The following is a 23,329-nucleotide window of genomic DNA, read 5'->3' as shown; positions in this document are numbered from 1 at the left end:
ACATTATTATTTGATTTATTGATTTGCAAATCAACTGTTTTAGAGGCCCAATATGTAAGATATTCACTGAATGACCTTATCATCAGACATTAAGGAAACATGCTATGATGAAGTGCTGGCTTCTCTGTCAACAACGCAGCAGCCTGTACTGTATGTCCTCCTTGTTACGTCCGATTCCTGTGAGGAATGGTTTGTTATTGTGTTGACCCGACAAGGTATTCAGTTTGAAAGTTATCCCCACTCAGCTGTTTTGCCACTGGGTTTTCCAGGCAAACGGCAAACCAACAGGTGTTGCACAAATGGCAGCGGGCAAGCGAACTGGCTCAGATATAATTGATTCTAACCGACCTGAAAAAGCCTCTGCATTTTTCTAATAAGCTCCACAACCAGAAACTTGGAAAAATTAGAATATTGGAGATGCTTTGGGAAAATGGAGAGAGGTTAGAACGCAGGAAGGTTTCAGTATGCAGAGCTGGCCAAACACTGAAGCTTCATTATCAGTGAAATGGCAACCTGCATGCACATCGACTCTAGGGAGGAGGGAGTTGGAGTAGACAGCTCCCTCCAATGTTTTGAAGTGTACTGCAGTACCTATTCTGAACACTAGGTGTCAGAGTTACACACTTGTCCTTCAACATTTCAAGTAATTTCTCAAGCAAAGTATTAGAGCTAAGCATGGAAGCCCAACTGGAAGCTCACTCAAATGTCCCTGTGACTGCAAACAGAGCCTAGCCAATCGGTGGAAAGTGGGCACGTGGGGAGGGATGGCCTTAAAGAGACAGCAGTGTAAAATTAATCGTTTCAGGCAGAGGCTGAAATTAGGGATTCTACTGACGCCAGTATCCATGAATAAGGAGGTTTTTGTGCTACATATCTCGCAACGATACACCAACAAATGAATAGTGAAAGTGAATATAATAGATCATTAAAGCGGAGGAATCACAGTGGTATTTGAGGCGATTTCTTTAATCAGATCATGTGGGGGGGGAAAAGCTAAATGATGTCTAGTTTGTGCCTGTGCACAAATGCTTTACATTGGATTTAATCACAAGTTTGTCTAACGCTCAGGATGCTCCCTTTGTTTTGTTTCCAGACACAGAGGCGGAGAGGAACGCACTGAAAGAACACGTCTACCCTAAACTACGGGACTTCTGCAGGGAGAACTATGGCATTGAATTCCAGGTAATTGGCCGAATTCTCTGTTTTCCATCATCCATCTGTTACTTCTAGAGCTCTACTTTGTCAGTATGGACTACAAAGACTGTACTGGGTTACATCATGGCTTACACAGCCGTCAGCGTTTGGTGGACCCCCGGGTGCCGTGTGCATAGAGGTCCCTGTCGCTTTAAGCGGACAGAAGGCCAGCAGAGATAAGACTTCCATCAGCACAGAGCGGCTCCAATCTGGCTGTGGATAAGGAGGTGTGATGCGAGGGCTTTCCCTTTGTTGTTTGTCGGTCGGAAAAATTGCTTCATTCTCCCCCCCCGCGGTGTCCGCTGATCGAGATCATTTGCAATGCAAATCAGCATCGGTGTACAGGGAGAGATTGCTATCAGAGGTTTGTTTGCTTAACAAATCCAGGAGAGCCCTTGAGTGTCGGGGAGATCTCTGACACAGATTGTTCCTGGAAAGGATGTGCAGAGACTTGTTAGCCGACGAGGGGAGTCGTGACCCCTGAATTGTTTCGGAGAGACGCTAATTCTGATTTCATGCTGAGAGTGTTGGGATCAGAAACAGCTCCGAGCACATCTAGACATCTAAAATATGTAAAAACAAGAAGTAGAATCCAGCTGCTTACAGGGTTTGCTATTGTTACGATTATGAATTTTTGACAACGTACAAAGACGAACTTTGAAGAAACCAAACCTCATGCGTATGTTATTTGATACAGGCGTCCACTTGTACTCATGGAAAAACTTGAGAATTTGGTGATTAAAGGTCAAAGGTCAAGGTCAGTGGGACCATTAAAAAAAAAAGGTTATTGGCCTAGACTCTATGACTCATGCACTATGACTCAGTTTCCCTCAAATGAGTAATACAAAAAATGGTGAAGTGATGACATTTTACTGAAAAGGTCAAAGGTCAAATCATAGTGTCCTCGTTAAAAAAAAAAAAAAAAAAAAAGGCTTATCTAGCCATTAGTCGTGACCAAATCTTGTTAAAGCAATATCTCAGGAACAGCTGGAGAGAATATCTTAAAATCTAAGACAAACGTCCACTCACATTTAAGAGTCAACTCACTGAATTTTGGTCGTCAAAGGTCAAGATACAGACATACAGATAAAGACAATCTCCTCTTGAGGTTCAAACCTTACCTTTTTTTTTTGTATTATTATATGGCCAGTTCAATTTTAAGATACAATGTTCCTGGAAAGAGTTTCAAACCCTTTCAGACGTGAGCTGCAACTTGACTGTTGGTATGTAGGCATGAAACAGTGTTAATCCGGCTTCCTGTTGTTCTTGTTGTTTTGCAAATCTATGTTGAAATGGTTTCGTCTGGAGACGAGCCAGGCACTGAAGGGGAAGATGAATCGTTGGCCAGTCGGTCTCTTGCTCTAAATCAATGTAAATCCCCCTTCATAGACACATTCTCCACAGACTTATTGTTGAAATGAACTCACTCTTTAGTCACATGTACACGTGTCTTAAAGCCAATGTGCATTTGTTTACATGACTTTCTATGATTACGAGCATCAATGGGACAAGGTCAAAGGGTCGGAGAGTCCACAGGATGAACTGGAGAACATTCCTTATCTCTGAAGTGTGTGTGTGTGTGTGTGTGTGACGGAGAAAGTGACAGATAATGCAGGAGCCGTCTGGCAGAGACGTTTTGGCTCGGGTTCCTGTGGCCACGTGCCCGTCTGGTGATTCAGCTCGCTGTGACGAAGCGTGAGCTGAAATGATTATGCAGGAGGCCCTGGGAGTTAATACTATGACTCACTTACTCGTCTCTCCCTCCTCCTCAATCCCCCCCCACCCCCACCCCCACCCGCACTCACCATCCTCACCCTGCTTAAAGTGAGAACTGCCACCTTTCCTAAAAGCACACGTTCACGTTTTCTGCCTATTAGCTTCTTTTTCTAGTAGCTTTGATTTGTTATTTATGTGTGATCCCTCCCTCCCTCCCTCCCTCCCTTCACACACACACACACACACACACACACTCTTGTCTCTCCGCTGGCACACACTGACACACATATGCCAAGCTGATGAAACCCCGATTCTCCGCGGTCCCCTCATCACTTGACTCGGTTTCCATCCAGAATGTTCCCATAAGAGGATGGGAAGGGATCGCGCGGGAGACGGAGAGGGGGTTAGAGGGATAGAGGGACAGAGGGAGGAGGATATGGAGCCCAGGGGCCGAGGGCTACGTCCTCATTCAGTCAGGCGAGCGGGAGTAGGGGATCAGGGCTCTGTGATCCTTTTTTATGCCATCTCTATCCCCTCGTGTTTCCTGCTCTCTCTCTCTCTCCCTCTCTTTCTTTCTTTCTCTCTTTCATCACCCGTTTCTGTGCTCGCTTTTTAAAAATGGCAGAAAACAGACGTAAAAGAAAAATGCAGCGAGGACACAGAGGAGTGATATGAAAGATAGCAAAGAGGATCAGAGATCAGATGAGGGAACCTTGTGTTGAACAAATATCCAGTCTCTAACCATGTGCACTTATTTGTAAGACTTTTCAAGACTGTTCTGGGTCTATTTAGGTCAAGCACGTTTTTTTTTGGTATTCTCCTTGTTTCCATTCAGAATTGTTCTCTTTCATTGAATAGCAATAAAGGTTGGCGTCAGTTCATTTTTCACATACCATTAGACCGATGCAGATCATTTCCACGTCTGAGTCCAGGTCTCCTTTAGATTCCAGTCATGAATCCACAACTACATATTCAGCTCAGATCAAATATACAGCCTGCTTCCAATGTGACACTTTCGTTCATATAATGTCCCTTTGCAATTACAGTTTAGGATGTGTAATTTCCAGCAGCTCTGGGCTGTACGATAAATCCAGTTTTCATCATTGCACCTGTGATAAAAACACATTGTAAAGACTGCCTGAAACATGTAAAAAAAAAAAAAACCTTATGTACTTGCACCATGATGTCAGCATGCAAAGAACTGACATCAGATGGATTAAAATACATAAAGGAATACATAGGACATTAGAGCTTCAGGATTAATCATGAATAAAATCATGATCTCAATTCACACATACATGCAATCTAATATTTACATGATGGTGATTCGCTCTCATTTCCCTCTGCATCAGAACAAGCTGCCCTCTGCAGTGTGTCCCGCACATAGACAATACTCAGGCAGGCCGCCCGGCTATATACATGGCCAGCCAGGTAGCCTCTATTTCCGACCTTTTACCAACTTCGACCTCAAATTTTCGGCCGCACTAGCGCAAGAGCGACATGTCCCTAATTCCCTGATTGAGGTGCGTGAGATTCAAACCATTTGGTCGACCAGATGTGGCTTCAGCTTGCCTTTCGCCTCCCCTCGGATTAATCGGAGTCCATTTGGTGTCGGCTGCGCAGTTAGGCGGAATGATTGGCTGAGGAAAGAGAAGACGATCGAGGGAAGTGTGATTGATGAAGACCTTGCCAGAAAAAAAGAAGAGCACGTCTGTTCCCGCGAACGATTTCAACATAGAGTCAACATAGACAACTTTAAAGCGCTGTTTGAAACATAACTGACAACAGAATAAGAGAGAGAATGGTGTACACCTCATCATCAGCATAATCAGAATCCCACGGTTGAGAAATAGTTATTGCATTTTGCAGAATTTTCCTATAACCTGCAGCGGCAGCAGGATAAGCACGTCGCCCATGATGTCCCTACTCCAACTCACAAGATGCCAACTAAGTTATGAGGCTGCTTAACTTCTGCTTACAACCTCTTTTAGTCCACAGATTCAGACCCCAGTCCGGTTTTTGAAGTGGCGTGCATTCTGAACCCTCAACAATACTCCCTGTTCTATTATCCGTACCCATCATGCATCTCTTCGACTCATAAATCAGCTTGTTACAGTGCTTCACCGCCTCCCACAAAGCGGCAGATAAACTGATTCTAAGGGTTACTTGAAGCTGCTTAGTTAATAATGTGGTCGGACCTCCCTTTGGCTGCCAAACTCACTGTCCATCAGGCACACACACACACACACACACACACACACACACACACACACACACACACACACACACACACACACACACACACACACACACACACACACACTCTCAAAGACTCACACACACTCGGAGCAATTAAAGTAAAAGTTTCTCAGCTACGGCTGTGAGATTGCGTTCAGCGGCTGTCACTCACACGTCTTTTCAAACCCACTGCCCGAGAAGCGAATTGAGGGTGAGACGACATTTCAGGATAATTAAAAAAAAAAAAAAAAGAAAAAAAAAGTCTATTCATGCCGCTATTGTGCTCGCACTTTAGAAGACGGATAGATATGCCTGTCAATTTCACTTTGTCAGAGGAGGACCAGCTCTTAGAATGTCAGCCACTTAAACCTTTTAAAGCAAAGATGGAATTCTTTCTCTTTTTAAACACACATTAATCATGCGTATAAGAAAGGGAAATATTGGATCTTTTAGGTTTTCCAGCGATATTTGTTGTGTGTTTTTGGCAGGTTTTTTCTTGGATAAAACAGTTTGAAAACACAGTGATTCATCACTCTTCCATCTGTTTACCTGGCTGCCATGTTTCTCCTTCTGACGCCGGAATCAGTCCGTTTTTTTTTTCTTTCTTTCCCTCGTTGGCAGCAGGCCATCATCGTCTCCATTCACCGTCCTGCTCTGAGACTCTTTTTTTTTTCTCTTTTTCTTTATTTATACTCTGCAGGAACACACCAGCGTGCCAACTGACTCCACGGAGAGGAGGCGGCAAAGATAATCAAAAAGCAAATCTGAAAAAAAAAGCTTTCAGTTGCATTGTTTGAAACCCATGAGGGAATGATTCAGACAACAGAGGATGTCTCATTACTGTTCCAGAGACGGGTGTACAAAGTTTAAATTCCTGTCAGTCAGATACGATGGACAGAAAAAATTCTTTCTTGCGTTTTATCCAAACTTTGTTTTTAAATACAGCAGAAATGTTCGATTTTTTTAAGCAAAGGTGTCAAAAGTTAAACACTTTGTAAGTGTCCAGTCCATGCAGTCATCCCTTCACCGTCAGGGAAACAAATTGCAGCATACTACTTAATATTGTCAATTTATCAATGGTGTAAATCAGAGGAGATTTAGAAGTGGGTATATCCTATAGAGACTGAAGAACAAGTGCACTACACCACTGCCCTTCAGAGAGAGATGAATAATTCCCAGAGGTTTCTTTTTCCAGTATACAAGGACTCCTGGTTAAAAAACAAGTCAAAACGGGGTGTTGGTGCACGGTCTCCCTGATCTCTGACTCTATCCACTGTCCTATCTCTAAATAAAGGCAAGAAGCATTTTCACACAATGTTTTTATTCTGAATTGTTATCCGGGACAGTTGTTTCGTGAATGAAGTCACATTGTAAAGTTCTTTAGCTCTTTCTTAAGGTTCCTGCTAAACTCTCTTTATAAAGAAACGTATAGTCATTAATCACACATACGCATTCTTAATCATTTAAAACCACCTCTTCAGTGGTAAGGCAAACAACCTGTACGGTGAAGAAAAATGTATATAGGCATTTTATTGGCGTGTATTCATTATAATAATTATTTATTCATGGTGTATCTGATAGGGACAGATGCAATATACATAGACAGACTAAAACAGCAATCCAATGCAAGTATCATAGTGTTTAAAGCGCATGCTAATTTGAGACACTCGTCCCTAGAAGGGCTTTTGTGTACATAAAAGATTTTAAAAAAACAGGAAAAATGAAGAGTAAACTGGGTACAGTAGGATATAGTAAAATGTAGCTGTGACGTGAAAGAGCTCTTTAACACGAGTACAAGTCTGTTGCTGAACTAACCGGGATTTGGTGGCTCTCTTAAAAGTGATGAGGTTTGCAGGTTCCAGGATTTTTGCTCCTTTCACAGAAAAAAGGCAGTTTGAGCAAAATATGTTTTGCAAAATCAAACTTTACATTTGCCTCTTGGAGCTGCTCTGCTGCAGCGCTGTAGTGTCTGAGAGTATTTGCAGAAAGGCTCAGGAGCGAGTCTGCTGTCTGTCCACAGGCCTTATTTCCATTTCCTATACAGGATCGATCCGTATGATGTTTATTAAATCGAGACATTTTAACAGTATAGTGTGTATGGCCTTAGTGTGAGTGAATGATGAAAACAAGAAGTCATGGGAGAAAGGAGGGTCGAATGAAGAAAAACAAAGCTCATTGCAGCTAAAAAGGAATCCTTAAAGTAACGTCAACTGGTTCAGTTTCTGGACTGTGAACTTAATTCAAAGTTAAAAAGTAGTTCACCATAAACATGAACTTGTTAAATTGTAATCTGTGTGAACCATCTCTCTCTATATTTCAGTTTTCTAGAAAAGGCTGCGGCTCCCTGCTGTCTCGTTCGAGTCATGTGACCTCAGCGACTCCCGACTTTGTCCACCTCTTAACCTGAACCCGCCACGGCTGAGCGGCGACGTCAAAACACTGTACCGCAATTACCCTGCAACTCCAAGGCTGATGGATTCTTTTGATGGGCTTTGCATTGGAAATTTCCCCTCAGCGCTCATTATTAACAGCCTGAATCCAGCCTGTTCCACTCATAAAGCGAGCCCGTATAGAAGGAAGGAGCAGGCATTAGAGGATCAAACATTGAAGACGTAAACTCCCTTCATTTAATCCACACTTGTGTTTCATAATGCTGCAACGTTCTGACATTCTGTGATGGATTTGAGAAAGATGTTTTCACCATCTGTGAGATTGACTTCATGTTCTTGATGAGCTGTAGAGAGCTTAAGCTACATTCATGTTGACTCTGCATCTATTTTTACTCTTCTTTCTTGCCTTGAGAGTCTTTCTGCATGTATGGTGGGGTATATTTCCGCCCCTTTTCCTCGCCTGATTTCATGCCCTTTCCTTCTCGGGCATCTTGGCCATAATCCAAAAGTTTAATAGTCTTGTATCCAATAAATTAAAAAACAGGCTTCCCTGCACTTGACCCGCCATGAGCAAATGCCTTCCAAGGGCGTTAGAAAGCCGCTTAGTGGAAGCGGCTTCGGATCTTACGTAAGCAGAAGGCACCCCGTGCTTTTATAGTTTAGGGGGGGAAAAGAGAGAGAGAGAGAGAGAAAGAGAAAAAGGGGGAGGGCGAGTAATCAGGAAAGGCGAAGGAGAATTTGGCAGGAAGGAAAGAGAGGACAATGTTGAAAGAGTTCTTGTCCCACAGGAGTCGACTGTTCATTAACAAACTCTTCCTCACTAATCTCCCGCCAAACTTTTTTTTCCCCTCTTAACTTCTCACATGCGTGCCTATTTTTGGATAAACGTTCCTCGACTTTTTTCTCCTCTCGTCTTTCATTCATTCCCCTCCGATTTCCAGCAACGTGCGGAAGGTGATTGGGCAAATTGAATCGGAATATCCTCCCCACACACACACACACACACACCTCTACACATGAGTAGATATGACTAATGTCTTCATTAAGCTTTTAATTACTGTGAATACTCCCCATCACCTGCTGAAGCCCAGTAGAAACCCGTTTAGATTGTGTGTGAGTGCGGGGAGTTTGGGGGGGGGGGGCTCATCACTTCCCCTCTGCGCGGTCCTTGTCAACAGAGCCGATCAGTCTCCCACGCGTGTACGTCGGATGCTGGAAGCAGATTAGAGACACTGATACGCTGTGACTGATGTGAGTCTTCCACAACATGAGGGATGCTATTCATATTTGTGTGAGCAGGGGAGTTTTTCAAAGTAAAAGCCTTTTAGTGGTTCAGCCCACGTTTTGGAGTCGCTTATCTTTCTGTTGGTCGCTAGAACTGCAGAATTAGTCGATCTGTTTAAAGAAGTTGTTGAGTTTTATCATTCATAAGGAAAATGATAAGAAATGTCTCTAGCTTCTCATATGTGAGGATGATTCTATACTCCACATATTATTACTTAGAGCTACACAATTTCATCGGGGGTTTATGATAACCGCAATATCGTACCACAGGCCAACACGAGGGGGAACGCAAGCCACAGCCATAACTCCTAAGTTCACTTTTTGTCTTAACTTCATCAGGCTGGATCTTCCTTTGTATTGTACCACAGTGTGTGTCATGGTGTCACGTCAAAGAGCGCTGTGTAAGGAAGCGTGAGCTGCGACTGACAGCTGCCGTACTGTTGCTGTATGTGCTGCTTTAATAAAAACGTCATGTAGATTATACTCGGATACATCTTCTGTAAACATATTCTATTCTTCAGGTCGGTTTCGCCTCTTCGTCTTCACTACAGTTCAACTCTGAGTTCGTTTTCAATGGGGGGGGGTGGCAGGTAGTAGCAGAGAGAATCACTCCCATGATTCCCCCGACAGCCACGACGTCATCTCTTGTTATTGTTTTGATTGAGAGCCCCCTGGTGGCGGAACTAACGTACTGTGCGTTGAAATAATACCTGACGTCTGAGAGCACTTCAATTTGGAAAATCTATTAATTTGTAGGAAAAGAAGATAAACAACTTCGGTTGTTTGAACTGCATGCCAAGCTGTTTGGTCATCCCTAGTCACGTCACTTAGCAATGAATTGTTTAATTAAGAGATGGACAAACCTAATGGAAAACTGGTGAAGTCATCGTTAACTTTTCAAGAAGGATGCAAAACCTTCTTGATTGAGATACAATATCTCTGGCTTGTCTTTATGTTTAAATTAATTTTTAAATATATATGATTGGCTTTAGTTGAAAAAGTAAAAGAAAATAATAATAATAATAATAACAGAGATGTTATTATTATCAGTAGTTCCAAACACTGGGCTCAGGACTAACCTGAATAACTAATGTGTTTTTATCTTTTGTTTTTCTAATAAACAATACAATAAACACTACTCATAGATTTACAATATGAGCCTAATATGCAGAGTTATTTTCTTTTTTCAAAGACTGCTGAGGCACAAAGTCAGCCTCTGGAATGACTGATAAAGAAAATATTCATCATTAGCATCCTCAGGCTCTGTAAGGAATCTGCAGCTGTTTGAACACCCGCCCTCCCCCCCTCCCCTCCCCCTCCCCCCTCCCTCCTCTCCTTCAGTCACACAGGTGCACCACAACATTCAGGCAGATGAGTCGAGGTGTATCTCCACCCTCCTGCTGCTCCCGCCGTCGATAGGGGAGGGCGAATGTCTCCCACACTGTCAAACTAGAGTCCCACACGCTCTCTGTAATGCAGAGGCTGCCGTCACTCTGTTCTCTGCCACACTGCGGATGTGTCAGTCATCGGGTGCTGGACTAAACTCATCAGAGCGAGCTGGTCCGCTGAGCAGCCGAGCATGAAGGGAGATAGCAGCACTGTGGCTTCACCTCCTCCTCCTCCTCCTCCTGCTGCTCTACCCTCTGCTTTTAAGCCCTATGGCAATCAGGGAGGAAGAGCAAAAGAATCCAGTTACAATTAAAAAAAAAGAAAAAATGTAATACCATTTTGTCCATCTAGATACTGATGCTAATACCTGAATTCCACCTACAGTAAGGCTGTTTGGGTTATTCTTTTACAGCTGGTATGATTACTGTTAGGGCTGCCTGGTGGTGCAGTGGTTAGCGCTGTTGCCTCACAGTGAGGAAGTTCATGGAGCCTCTCTTTGTGGAGTTTGCATGTTCTCCCGGTTCTCTCCAGGTACTTGTTAGGTTAATTGGGGACTCTAAATTGCTCGTAGGTGTGAGTGTGGCAGATTATCTGTCTCCATATGTCAGCCTTGTGATTGACTGGCGAACAATCCAGGGTGTAGCCCCACTTCTCGGCCGATGAGAGCTGGGATCGGCCCTTTGACCCCGAACGGGAAATTCGGTAAAGATGATGGATGGATGATTGCTTTTAATGTTCAGGTTAAAACTGAACATCGTATACATGCAAAGAATAATCACTATACAACTTTCTTTTCTGTGAGACAGTGAGCAAAAAATGAACAAAAAACCCAAATCAATCTACAAATAAATTCAAAAATAATCTATACTAAGAGGATTTCTTTGGACTCTTTTGTGTATAAAGAAAAACATTGACAAAAAATGTTTTAAAATGTACCTTCTTCATTCTTCTGTTTTAACTCAAAAGGTACAAAGTCGATTGCCTTTTTTGTTTTAGGCTCTTTTGTTTGATAAGCAGTTCCAACACGCTAAGCGCCACATAGTATCAAGGTTAGCTTGTCGATATTAGCAGCAACTTAGCTAGCTCACCCTGTTGCATGTGTTCCCCCATCTAAAAAGAAACATTTTATTTAGTTCGGCTCTGCTGTCGCTAACGTGGCAGTAACTGCTAAGCTAATACGATGCTTGTTTTTCTATTGGCTTCCCATTGGACGAAGCCTGAGGGATGTCACCCATCTGTTACTGCAGGGTGCTTGGCGTCCCATCTATGGCAGTTAGCAATGTTAGCTGTTAGCTGGTAATGCTGTCTTAACCTAACCTATCAGGTTAGCTACACATCTTATTGTGTAAAAACGCTTATCCTATTTAGACCTATTTTGTTTTTTGAAGCAGCCTGTCTAATTTCTGCTGTAAAAACTGTTGTTGTTTTTTAATGGGGTATGTATGTGACTTCTGGTGCTTCTGTAGCCAGCCTCAAGCGGAGACTCAGCGGACTGCAGGGTTTTGCACTTCTACATTGGCTTCACTTTTCAACACCAGACGCTGTCGCTCGGTTATCATGCTGCTGCCTTAAATCGCTTACTTCCTGATACCCATCACGCTTTTCAGGCTGTGTTTGACGCATCGCTTCCATTGCTGCGTCAAACAGCTGCTAACAGTAGCAAAACACACTGCAAAGGGCCAAGAGATTTCAGGTAAGAAACAACACATACCATAAGCCTAAACAGAAACAACAAAGGAAACATGCTGCGGAAAAGCTGAAGAATCATCAAATTCTCTGCTGATGAGACAAAAACACACAAACCTAAAAAAAAAAAAACATATGCAGAAAAACACAGACGAGACACAGAAATTAGATACAGGAGGGTTTGTTCTCCTCTGAAGCAGAAGCTGGCAGCAGCAGCAGCAGTGTGTTGTGGACCACACTGATACACACACATACTGTACACTTAGGGACGCTTCCTTACTTTTCTCTCTCCTCCGGTGGGAGACTCCCCCTGTGGCGTGTTTGTTGTTCAAATTGCCTGAGCTGCCAAAAGTTGTGATGAACAGGTTGTGGGAGACCCCCCTCTGTGCCGTGTGCGCGCGTGCGTGTGTTATTTTACAGTGTAAGTCTGCTTATCCTCATTTAGCTTTTTCTTAATTATACTTTTAAGATTTGTTGAGCCCAGAACCTGGCATCAGTTTCCCTCAGATTCCCTTAAATACAGCACTAAATTCATTTTCATTTGATTTTTTAATAAAAGATAAACAACATGTTCAGCAACAACTGTAAAATCAAGTTGTTTTGCAGTTGCTAATAATGTATTTTAAAGCTCCCCGAGCACCTGCAATATCCCTCATTAAACCAAGATTTTGAAAGGAAGCTATAGCAGGTACTCGCTCTGGGATGTGCTTTTTATTATCTTTTTTTTTTATAGTTATAGAAATATTTCACAAACAATCAGAGGCGCATTTATTACAGGTATATAGGAGAACAATTTCCTCACAAATGTGCCACACTGAATGCATTCAAAGTGTCTTTTTTTGTGTACATTTCAACACAATAACAAGCTTCTTTGTCCTTGGTTTTTATGTGTATCCAGGTGGTGGACCTGTACTGGGGCGTGGATCCGGAGGAGTGGGACAGTCCAGAGCTGCAGAGACTCAGAATGAAGCTGCTGGAGGAATGTCTGAAGACCTCAGCGGGGCCATGTTTTGTTGTAAGTTTTGCACACCTCACAGGATACAATATGTAATGGATAGGGATGTACAAAATTAACAGATAAACGCTGTCGTCCTAGCTTGTGGGCACCAGAATCACTAGCTGGTTAAAGTTCTGATTTGTAATTGTAGTAATTTAGAACCCAATGCTGGTCAAATATTCAGGAGCTGGGGCTGTAGCTCTGATTACTGTCATACTGCCAGAGTGCTCTACTACCCGGATGTAAACCAGCAAAGCGGAAAGATGATCATCTCATACTGTAGGCGCAGCAGGTTTTGGGAGTATTTTGATCTACAAAATGGAGATACATTTGTGCGTAGGCTGTGACGGGTTAAACTGGCATATCGACCACAGCATGTGGACGTTAGCCTGAGGAATAACAGCTAGCTGTGATAGCACTGTTTTACATTTGCCCCATTCAGAAAAGCTTTTTGACATTGTTTACCGACAGATGCTGTGAGCTTGTGTTAAGCGGTATTATAGTGATTGTGCTCAATTTTAACTGTTTTCAGAGCGTTTTCAGTCGCTAGGAACATCCCTAGATATGAATCTCTGTGCTCGGATGTTGCCTAAGTTCAATGTGCAGCTTGTCCACACTCAAAAAAGAAGCAGAACATCATGTTAAATCAGTTTCTGTTTCTCCTCTCCGACACCTCTCGCTCTCTCATTCCATGACTTTATAACAGTATGGGCTTTACTGGCATCATGTGAGTACAAATAGAAGGTCTCTGGTTATACAATGTACTTCATGAACAGACATAGAAATAGACATGTGCTTAAAAACAAGGACCAAAAGATCGATTTTTACATCTGTTGTTCTAGGAGTTGTGGCAATGTTGCAGTTGAAAACTGACTCCGAATTAAGAAGTTACAGTAGATTTGTAGTAGCCTTTGTTTGCAGATTTTGTTCTTGGGGAGTATTGATGCTACAAGCAGGGTTTTTAATTCTAGTGGTTTGAGTTTGTTTGGGTACAAATAACTTCATCCCTTATTTATTTTTGTTTTGAGTAATAAAAAATTAAATGTTCCAAAGTGTCTTGGGGCACAGATATTAGAATTACCAAGAAGCTAAAATTACACATCTGTGAATGAGTTATGTGAAGAGTGTCACGATGTGTAATTACGGCTGACATTTCAGCGATCTTCAGGAGATAATTTTGGGCCACACGCTAAAAGAGAAAAAGAAAAAAGGACTCAGGAAAGAGGATGACGCCTGGAGTGAAGAGAGAGAGAGAGAGGAAGACGACAGGAAGACAAATTGATGGGGAATTATTCAAATGGAACAGATCCGTTTCAAGAGGTTGGAATTGAGGGGAAAGATCACAGGGAGAGGTAATGCATTATGGGTAGGACAGGAGCGCAGGTCTCCAGGGAGCATAATCTCCTTTACCACCAGACTGTGTTCTGTATTTATTTTTTCTCTTCTCTTACAACCTTGCATGAACTGATTCCTCATCTCAAAGTTGTTGTTCTCTTTCTTTGTCAGGCAATCAAGCACACAAACCTTATTTTCACTTCAGAACATCAGCAGATCTTAATGATTTATTCTGGTTTATTTCCAAGGGGAGTGATGCTTCCATGCAGACAGTAACACATGTTTAAAGAAGTCTCTGCTGACAGGTTAGACTGATCCAAGAACCAGACAAAAAATGCTGACTTGTTTGGCTTTCGCAGGTTTTTAAAGGCTTGGACAATACAATTATCTCCTGATCTGATTCAATCATGATGCTCCAATTTTTATTTGAAATGTATTGTGATTTAGAAATACTGCGACTCCTCATTATGCTTTTTTAGTCTATAAAACCACCAAACTATAGGAAGAAGTAAATCAGACACTATTAGAGACTGTATATCACAAGCCTTAAGTTCAGCCTTTATTACAAAACAGAATTGTGATATAATTTGATAATAATAAGGGCTGTCAAAAGATAAAACATTTTGTAGACACATTTTTAAATCACATGATGGAAATTCCATTATTTCGCATTTAAAAATAAAAAATTGTGAGGCTTTTATTTTGACATTTTTTGACTGTCTTAAGCTATACTCTACTTGCTGTATGACTACAACCCTGCTTTTATTTTGAAATATGGTAAAGACCTTCTGGTAGATCGTAGGTTATGACCAAGACCGGAGGTTGCCGGTTGATTAGATATGTTTTTGATGAAAATATGACGTTCTAAAAGCTGTGAAGTTGTATAGTCTCCCACTTTGCTTTAAATGCTCGCTCTATTTACACTTAACTTAAAAAATGCATTCATTTCAGTCTTTAAACCATTTTCTGACCTTTTCAATCTGAACTGCGAACTGTCGGAATTCCCGTTTTCTGTTTTTGCTCAATTTGCTAGCCTAGCTTCCCCTCTAAAGCCTGTTGAGGCATTGTATGTGAAATTAGGCTGCGAACTGGATAAAAATCACCACTTCTGTTGTGAAAAGAAGTTTCACATCGCCCCCCTTTTGTGCTGCTGGCTCTGTGTTGTACATCCCCCGCTTATTTCATTCATTCCTCCCAGCCCCATCGCACCCTCTGTCTGTGCTGCAATTTCACCGCCTTAACCCCGACTAACCCTGAGGAGAACAACACAACAACACACTGCTAAAACACACAATACCATGACACACACACACACACACCCGGGTCTTTGTTCTCTCTGCACTCTTTTTCTCTGATGGTCTCGAACGCACACCCACAGGTGCACACACAAACGGAGCATCTTGACCTGAGGCATTTTGTGTGTTGTGAAACAGAAATCTGTCGGGATAAATCAGGGTGATGCATGCTCCACGTTTATGAGCGGAGAGTGCAAGTCCTCCCCATCTGGATGGTTGAATTGTTAGAAGTGTATTCTCTTGTGTAGTAGAAGGATTTAAGCTCATCAAAACCTCCACGGCGTGGTCGGGGCCAGCTGCCATGGTCCCTGCAGTCGGGGCTTCCCGTCGTTTCCACAGTCTGGTCGGCCCCGTTTCTAGCTCTTGGGGAGCGCGGAGCTGCAGCGCGAGCATCGGGGTCCTTTGATCAGGGACTCGGATCCCCAGTTATGACAGTTCTGGGTTGTGTGGGCTATCTCCGGAGTACTACTGTTTATTTTCACAGGGTGGTAGACCTAGATAAATGTGTGTGGATGGGTAAAACATCAGTAGAATTTAGGCTCTTGTTGTTTTTGCAACAACGTACAGTAGGTTTTTAGAGTGTGTGTAAGTTTGAGTGTGATGGTGCTCGAAGCTAAATTCAGCTCTTTCACGATCATTTCATTTTCTTATCATTATTATTTGACTTTTTTTTTTCTTTTTTTTTTTTTAAATCACTGTTTCTGTAGGGTGTGTCTGAACTTTGACTCTGAATTGAACAGCTTTCATTTTGTGGCCCTGGCCTCTAATTTTAAATCTGCCGTTACATCTCTGACCCATCAGGGATGCAAGAGACACCAAGGTCACAGTCCCAGTAACAGATGACAGAAAAAAAACGTTTAAAAAAGGGAAAATCCCTCTTCTTCCTGCAAGTCACTGTCATGACAGCACACAGACACATACACACAGACACAAAGGCGTTAAGAGGGAGACTTCAAGAGCAGCTGATCCTGGAGGTCTTCAGCCCACGACAACTGTCCACGAGCCTGAAAACTGTATCCACATCGATTGTTAATGTAGCTGCAAGAAAAGCTGAGGAGAAGTAGAAAGGGGGGAGGATGGGAGGTTGAAGTAGGCAATATTAGCTTCCTTAGAAACGGCGCTGAGGATTGGCAGGCTTAGTGTAGGTGTGTTTCATGCTGCCTCTGAGGATTTGTGCAACAACTGGAGACCTCTTAAATACTCCTTTTGACACCTTCGTCTTACCTCGCTCACCTCTATGAAACACCATGCTCCTGTGTGAAGGGAATTGCATTTACAATTCACTTATTTTGATTATTTTTCACACACTTTTGCTGAAACATTTGTGGAATCACAGGCAAAGGCAAAAAAAATGATATTTTTTAGCAGACATGTATGAGTCGTTTGAGTTCATAAGACAGGAGTGGATCCTCATGTAACCGTGTTTTTATTAGATGTGTCGGTGTGTCTTTATGAGCAGGAATCAATTTCAGCGAGTGTCTTTCATAGGGCACAGCTGAACACAAGACAGGTGGCAGTGCAGGGCTGTTAAACACACACACACACACACATTCACAAAAATATACACACACACACCACCACTAATTCACTACACCTGGCTGAGGAGGAGGGGAGGGGGCTTCCCTCTAACATGTCGATGCAATAAAGCCGGTTTCCATGGCAATGGCAGGGGTTGGCATGGTGATGGTGTCATTGACCCGGAGATTAAGCATGACAATGAGCTACGTCTGTTTTTTCTTCTTCTTCTTCTTCTTCTTCTCCTCTGCTCTCTTGCAGTCTCAAATTCCCCCCATGGAAGAAAAAACTTGATAAATGCCTCAAGGACGCAAACGAGCCACTCATCCTGTTTTTCTGCCCTTTAAAAAAAAACAAAAAAAAAACTCTTCATCCAAGAAGATATTTGAGGCTCTTATATTCTGCACCATTCAGTTTAAATGATGTAACAGCTAACGCGATATCCCAGACGGGCTGGTTTAACTTTTCGCTATTCAGTGAAATCTGATACACGGAGAAAAATAACAAGACCCGGAATCTCCAAAAAGAGAAATCCTCCAAGAACTGAGCAGAGGAGTTACTTATTTATCAGTTCTTAGAGATACTACTTATCAATTAAAAAAATTCAAATTCACAACTTGCAGTATTTATTTTTACTAATTATTTGATTCTACCGTTAACAGTGTTTACTCATTAATTACTCATTAATTACTTTCCACTCATCAAGTACCCCGTTCCCAACCAACATCCCCAACGCATCTCTGTTAGTTTATACCATAGCTGGCCCATTGTTACCTCTCCCTCACATTTGTCAATAGCAGTGTTATTTATATGATCGCCAAAAAACCTCAAACTTGCTTTGGACCTCCTCGTCTACAATTTCATTTTCACCACAGCAGATGAGCTTGTGGGAGAAATCTTGTTAGAATAGTGTATGAAAACTATGAAATACTTAATAGGAGCTGTTATGTCGGCGAATACGAAGATTTTTCAACCAACTTAAAACATTTAGAGTTTTATTGCATTACATTAGCATGTCTCTTTCTGGCTGTCACCAGCAGAGTGTGTTTTATGGATTACAACAAGCATCCTCACCCTTCATAGTGTCAAGCGCTGATGCACATACATGCGCAGTTATTTTCCAATTGAGTGACCATCTTGTCTTCATTATAAATCTTTTCCACAAGTGTTTAATAACATCAATTTGGTTATCAACACATAAATGTGTAGATCCATATCCATCTATCTCTAAAGATCTAATATGTCTAAGAAAGATATCAGCCGATATATCGTTTGGGAATTTTTTTTCTCCCCAATATCAGTATCAGTATCGGCACCAAAAAGCTCACATCGGTCGGGCCCTAATTCAATCAAGTGCTTTTAATAGTTTTTGGGCACCAGCATCGGTTTATTTTAGTGACTTTAATTCTTTGTAGGATTTGTTCACTGTTTCGTTTGGTGTTTCATGTTCATTGTTGATAATATTAACAGTATTTTCCTGAAATGTGCGTGTATTTCTTCCACCCTATGACTCAGTAGGATGATATCAGTGTACATCTCAGTTTGAAAACACAAATACTGCAGCCTTGGTGATCAAAGAATATGTTTCTTTTTTTCAGAGCCATTTCTGCCTCTGCAGCACCAAAGCTTATGCAGCAAATATCTGAACAAGTGTGTTTCATTGATTGATTGACTGCGTGAGTGATTGATTTGTTGATTCGTACTGTAGCTGTGCACAATATCTTAGTCGCCTCTTCCAACCAGCTCATCAGATAAAGTGCACTTAGCCAGAGTACAAAAAAAAAAAACCTTTCCAAGGATGAGAACCAGGGAGGAGGGAGGGAGGAAGAAGAGTGACTAAAACTGGAGTTTCATGCTGCCTGTTCCCTCTTTACTATGTCTAACATCGACAAAACTTACAATGATGGAGGGGATTGAATGTGTTGGTGGAGGTGTGTGTGTGATTTTGTCATTTTGATGGAAAACCTCAGTTGGTTTTCTCCTAATCTCTTTCCACACACACACACTCAGTCAGTCACACACTTCCTTTATCCAGGGTTAACACCGCAAGGCGAGCTGACAGAGACTTTGTCAGCGACTTGGAGAGTCTCACACTCGCTATGCGGTGTATCCCTCTCTCAGCACTGCTTTAGTTCAGCCCACAGACACCTCACTGCAGCACTGTGACTCATAAGGAGTCTGCCTAAAGAGGACCGATGAGGTGACCTGCAGGGACGCCCAGTGCATCGAGAATCCTGTTCTGTCTTCAAGTTTTCAAACATCTAAGAATTAGCTTAGCAGTCACTTGCTTCAAGGCTTTTTTTTTAGATCTCAGGCATTTAAACATGTGGAAACTAATTAACTTCTAACAAAACACAACATTAAATATAAGCCTCAGAAGCACAAAAAAAAGACACAATTCCTGGACCCTTAACATTAATGTTAGCATGATAAGCTAATGAGAACTTATCCTTTCATTAGAGTACAAGATGCTAATATGCTATATATATAGAGAGTAGAAGCTAAGCAATGACGCTTTAGCAAGGTTAACTCTGGAATAACACCACATAATGATGCCTGAGATGGTGCTACTTTTGCCGAACACATTTTTTAGTTCTAAGTCTGACATGGTCATTATTTTCTGGAGCTTTCGTTGTAAAAACGCATGACATTTCAGTAAACAAGCAATACAGCTAAAGCTAAGAAGTAAAGCAGTCAAAAAAGGTTGTGTTAGGTCTAATCAAGAGTCTGTTGCCGTTTTATTTTCTCACAAAACTAAATACAAAATTAAAAACATATATATAAAAGTGGGGATGGCTTTAACCAGATCATAAAGGGACTGTTAGCTTGATTAAGTTAAGCTAGCAATAGCTATGGTTAACAAACGGTGAGGACCTAGGTTGTTCGACGAAAAGAAAACTTTGCACAAAATGTTTGTATTTTGCAAAGCAGACAGTAACATTTCACTTTACAATGTCCTGAGCTCAACTGTGCCTCTGTCACTTGTAAGATTGTGGGCTTTATTGTAGCTCATGGCATTTTCTGTCAATCACAAGATCTAGTGAGCAGCCTTGTCTGGTTAAAACCTTCATTTTAAACACAAAGAGAGTTACACATGCCAATATGCGACCTTGAAAATGGCACCTCCTCCCCCAAAACAACTGATACTGTACGAAGTAAAGATGGAGAAGAAACTGCAAAATAAACCTTTTGTACTAAAACTGTAGGACTGTAAGTGAATCCACCAAAGGCGTTAGACGTTTGTGGGGTTTGAAGGGTAGGCTGCTCCTACAGTCCACGCCGCGTGCCATCGTCTGATTGTGCTTGTTCTCTTCATCTGTTCCCACTGTGAATGCCAAGGGAAACGAGGAGTCCAACATGGAACGGCTTTGAAGCGTCATTGCCGTGAGCTGAAAAACCCCAACGTCGTTTTCCTGCTCATCGGAGCTCACAGTCCCTCACTCGCTCTGCGTCTTCACCCTGAGGCTTCAGCTGCATGAGTGTTACGACACATGGAGTAAAGATCAGCTGGTCATAGAGTGGAGGATTTCCTGTGTGATTGCATTCCTTTTCCTTTTTTTTTTGCTCCTATTGTCCTCAATTGTGACTTTTAAGGGCGCATGAAGGAGAGCACCAGGAAATAGCCCTAATCATTTCCGATGGTATTGAATCAGCTGCCACTCAACGCGAGTGTGAACAGATGCCGAGAGGAAGAGTGAGGAGTCGTCGGAGCCGGGAGTAGATACACCATGTGGAGTGGGAGATAATGGTGTGATGAAAAGGCCACTTTTTAATTTGATGATGCCCAACTATCCAGATTCTGTGTAGTTTTCTGATTGACTAAAATATTATCGATATAGGCTTATAAAGCTGATGATGGCACATATAAAACTTAAATTTCACTGTTTTAGTTTCTATTCTCCCAGATCTACATGCCACAATTTCATGAAGTATTAATTTCCTTTCATTCAAAAAGGTGCCATCTGTTCCACATTTCAAGCAAATCTGCTCATTTCATTAATACCACTGATTACGGGGCATTAGGAAATTTGGCCAAGGCTGCCTGTTTTACATAACAGTGTGTCATTCAAGCATTCGTAGTGCAACAGCAGAACGAATCAGCTTTTTTCTTACTGAAAACAATAAATGATTAAGAAGAAAAAAGAAGGCTGGCTTTGAGATACACTCTTAGGGTAATTCAGTTTTTATACTATTGTTATGTTACATCCAATGGCTAAAATATAAACAGTGACAAACAGTAACAATTCAAATGCATCAGTAGATGGAGAGAGGTTACAGTGAGAGCGGGTATAAGATGCGTTTCCACTGCAGAAACTTTTGCAGGAACTTTTGCAGGAACCAGCGACTTTAGGAGGAACTCCTTTGTGTTACCGAGACTTCTGAGTTGGAAACACAACTATGGACTTTTGGAGGAATTCAGTCTGTTTCCTCTTCAGGTACCAGATTCAAACTAAGTCAAATTGACTTGAAAAAAACCAAAAGGTCCCTGATAGTACTTTCTGATACTATGGGGACTTTAGGAGGTGCTCAGTGCGATTCCAACGCCGAAACTTGTGTGACTGAGACTTATGTCTGTACTTAGTGCAGTTCCACCAACTTTCACCAGGAACTAGGGTCCTTAGGGAGGTACTCAGTCGTGTTTGCAAAGCAGGGACATCTCCAAGGGACCATTGAAGAAGGTTCTCTTTGGTTTCCACTGCAGGCACCAGATCCAATCTAAAGCCAAAGTGACTTTATTTTATCACCTGAAAGCTCCCTGGTAGGGGGTTTTACTTTCCGAAAGTACTGGGATTTTAGAAGGTACTTTCTGTTGTGACTGAGATTTTGTAGGCACTTTCTAAAGGGACCAGGGGCTTGACGGGGTACTCAGTGTGTTTACACTGCGGAGAACCATGTTCCAATACAGTAGAGGCATTGTACGTTCTGAACAGACTTTAGGAGGTACTCAGTGAGATTCAACAGCAGGAACTTTCTCTATTGATTAGGAGAATACAATGGCTGAACAACAAAGTCATCTACGGTTAGCATCAAGGCTTTAAATTCTCTTTCATTATGATACATAATGAGAGTTATATTTGGTAGTCTGTGACGTATGTTTGGGCAGATGGCATTCTCTCTGAACACACTTGAGTTTCTCTCACTTTTTATATTTAAAGTTATTTGCAACACTTACCATAGATGTTTGTGTTTCTCCGTGGGAGGAGTGGTGCAAATGTTCCTTTTTTATTGACTCAGTGTATATATATATATATATATATATATATGTGACATGTGTGTGGCTGTGATTTAAAGCTAATATTAATTCAAGAAAGAGTCCTCAGAATACATCACAGAGTACAAAAATACATTCCTCCTTGACTGTTGGAAGTCTAAATGACACCAAAGTTAAATGTGTGGTTTGAAATTGCCTGAAAGAAGTCTCACTATCTGTATCATGACTTCACCCTGCGCCACTAATCCAAATGAATTTTTTCGGATCAAGTTGAATCATATGTGTCTCTCTCTCTTCCTTCTTTCCCTCCCCATTATCCTTCCTTCCTCGTCCCCCCCCCCCCTTCAGGGTCTGGTGGGAGAAAAGTATGGCAGCATCCGAGTGCCAGGGGAGGTGGAGTCTGCCGAATTTGAGATGATCTTGGATGCAGCTGTGGAGGCGGGGCTGGACACACACATCTTAGAGGAGTGGTACTGCAGGGATGAAAACTCTGTGCCACCCGCATACTACCTCAAACCCAAAGCCCAGATGCTCAAGAACTACCAGAACTCTGTGAGTCCAGCAGACATGCTGCCATGAATGTGTTGAAAAGGAAATTGTTTGTTATTTTACCCATAAACATGCAACTAAACTTAGATTTTAAAAGTACCTTAAATGGATTCTAGTCCTTGAGCTTCACAGTTAATGAATTCTCCTCCAGAAACATAAACTATGTACACAAGGAAAAGAAATGCAGCTTCACACTTTATCTTAGGTAGACCTTTTGAAATCATGTGCTGAACTGTTTTCCAAATCAAGGTTACAAAAAGTGCACATAAAAATGTTTTTGAGTTTATTCTACACCAACTTAATTAAATCCATTTTCTTATCTTGTCCAGAGACTTTTATATTTAAGTGATATTTCACAAGTAACATTAATTCACTGTCTTACTCAGCAGAACAGAGTGATATATGCAGGTAAAAGTCTCTTTATCAGCACTGATGGAATGCCTCTTATCCAATCAGATAACTGTCCAAACTAACTGTTGTATAAAGGTAGAATACATCTGGCAGCGGTTTTTTTTCACAGTCGTCATGA

General features: G+C 41.8%; 1 protein-coding gene across 3 annotated transcripts in view; it reads left to right on the top strand.

The window, feature by feature from the left end:
• Positions 1–23,329, top strand: part of LOC109980680 (NACHT and WD repeat domain-containing protein 2) — a 52,548-nt gene that overhangs the window by 14,846 nt on the left and 14,373 nt on the right. For all 3 annotated transcript variants that reach the window (XM_020629145.3, XM_065950568.1, XM_065950567.1), the window contains 3 exons: positions 1,094–1,182; positions 12,796–12,912; positions 22,600–22,803. In XM_020629145.3, coding sequence (XP_020484801.2) covers positions 1,094–1,182; positions 12,796–12,912; positions 22,600–22,803 — 410 coding nt within the window. The remainder of the gene's footprint in view (positions 1–1,093; positions 1,183–12,795; positions 12,913–22,599; positions 22,804–23,329) is intronic.

This window comes from Labrus bergylta, chromosome 22 (assembly GCF_963930695.1).
Source record: "Labrus bergylta chromosome 22, fLabBer1.1, whole genome shotgun sequence".
Lineage (NCBI taxonomy): Eukaryota > Metazoa > Chordata > Actinopteri > Labriformes > Labridae > Labrus > Labrus bergylta.
This window is presented reverse-complemented; position numbering and strand designations above follow the sequence as displayed.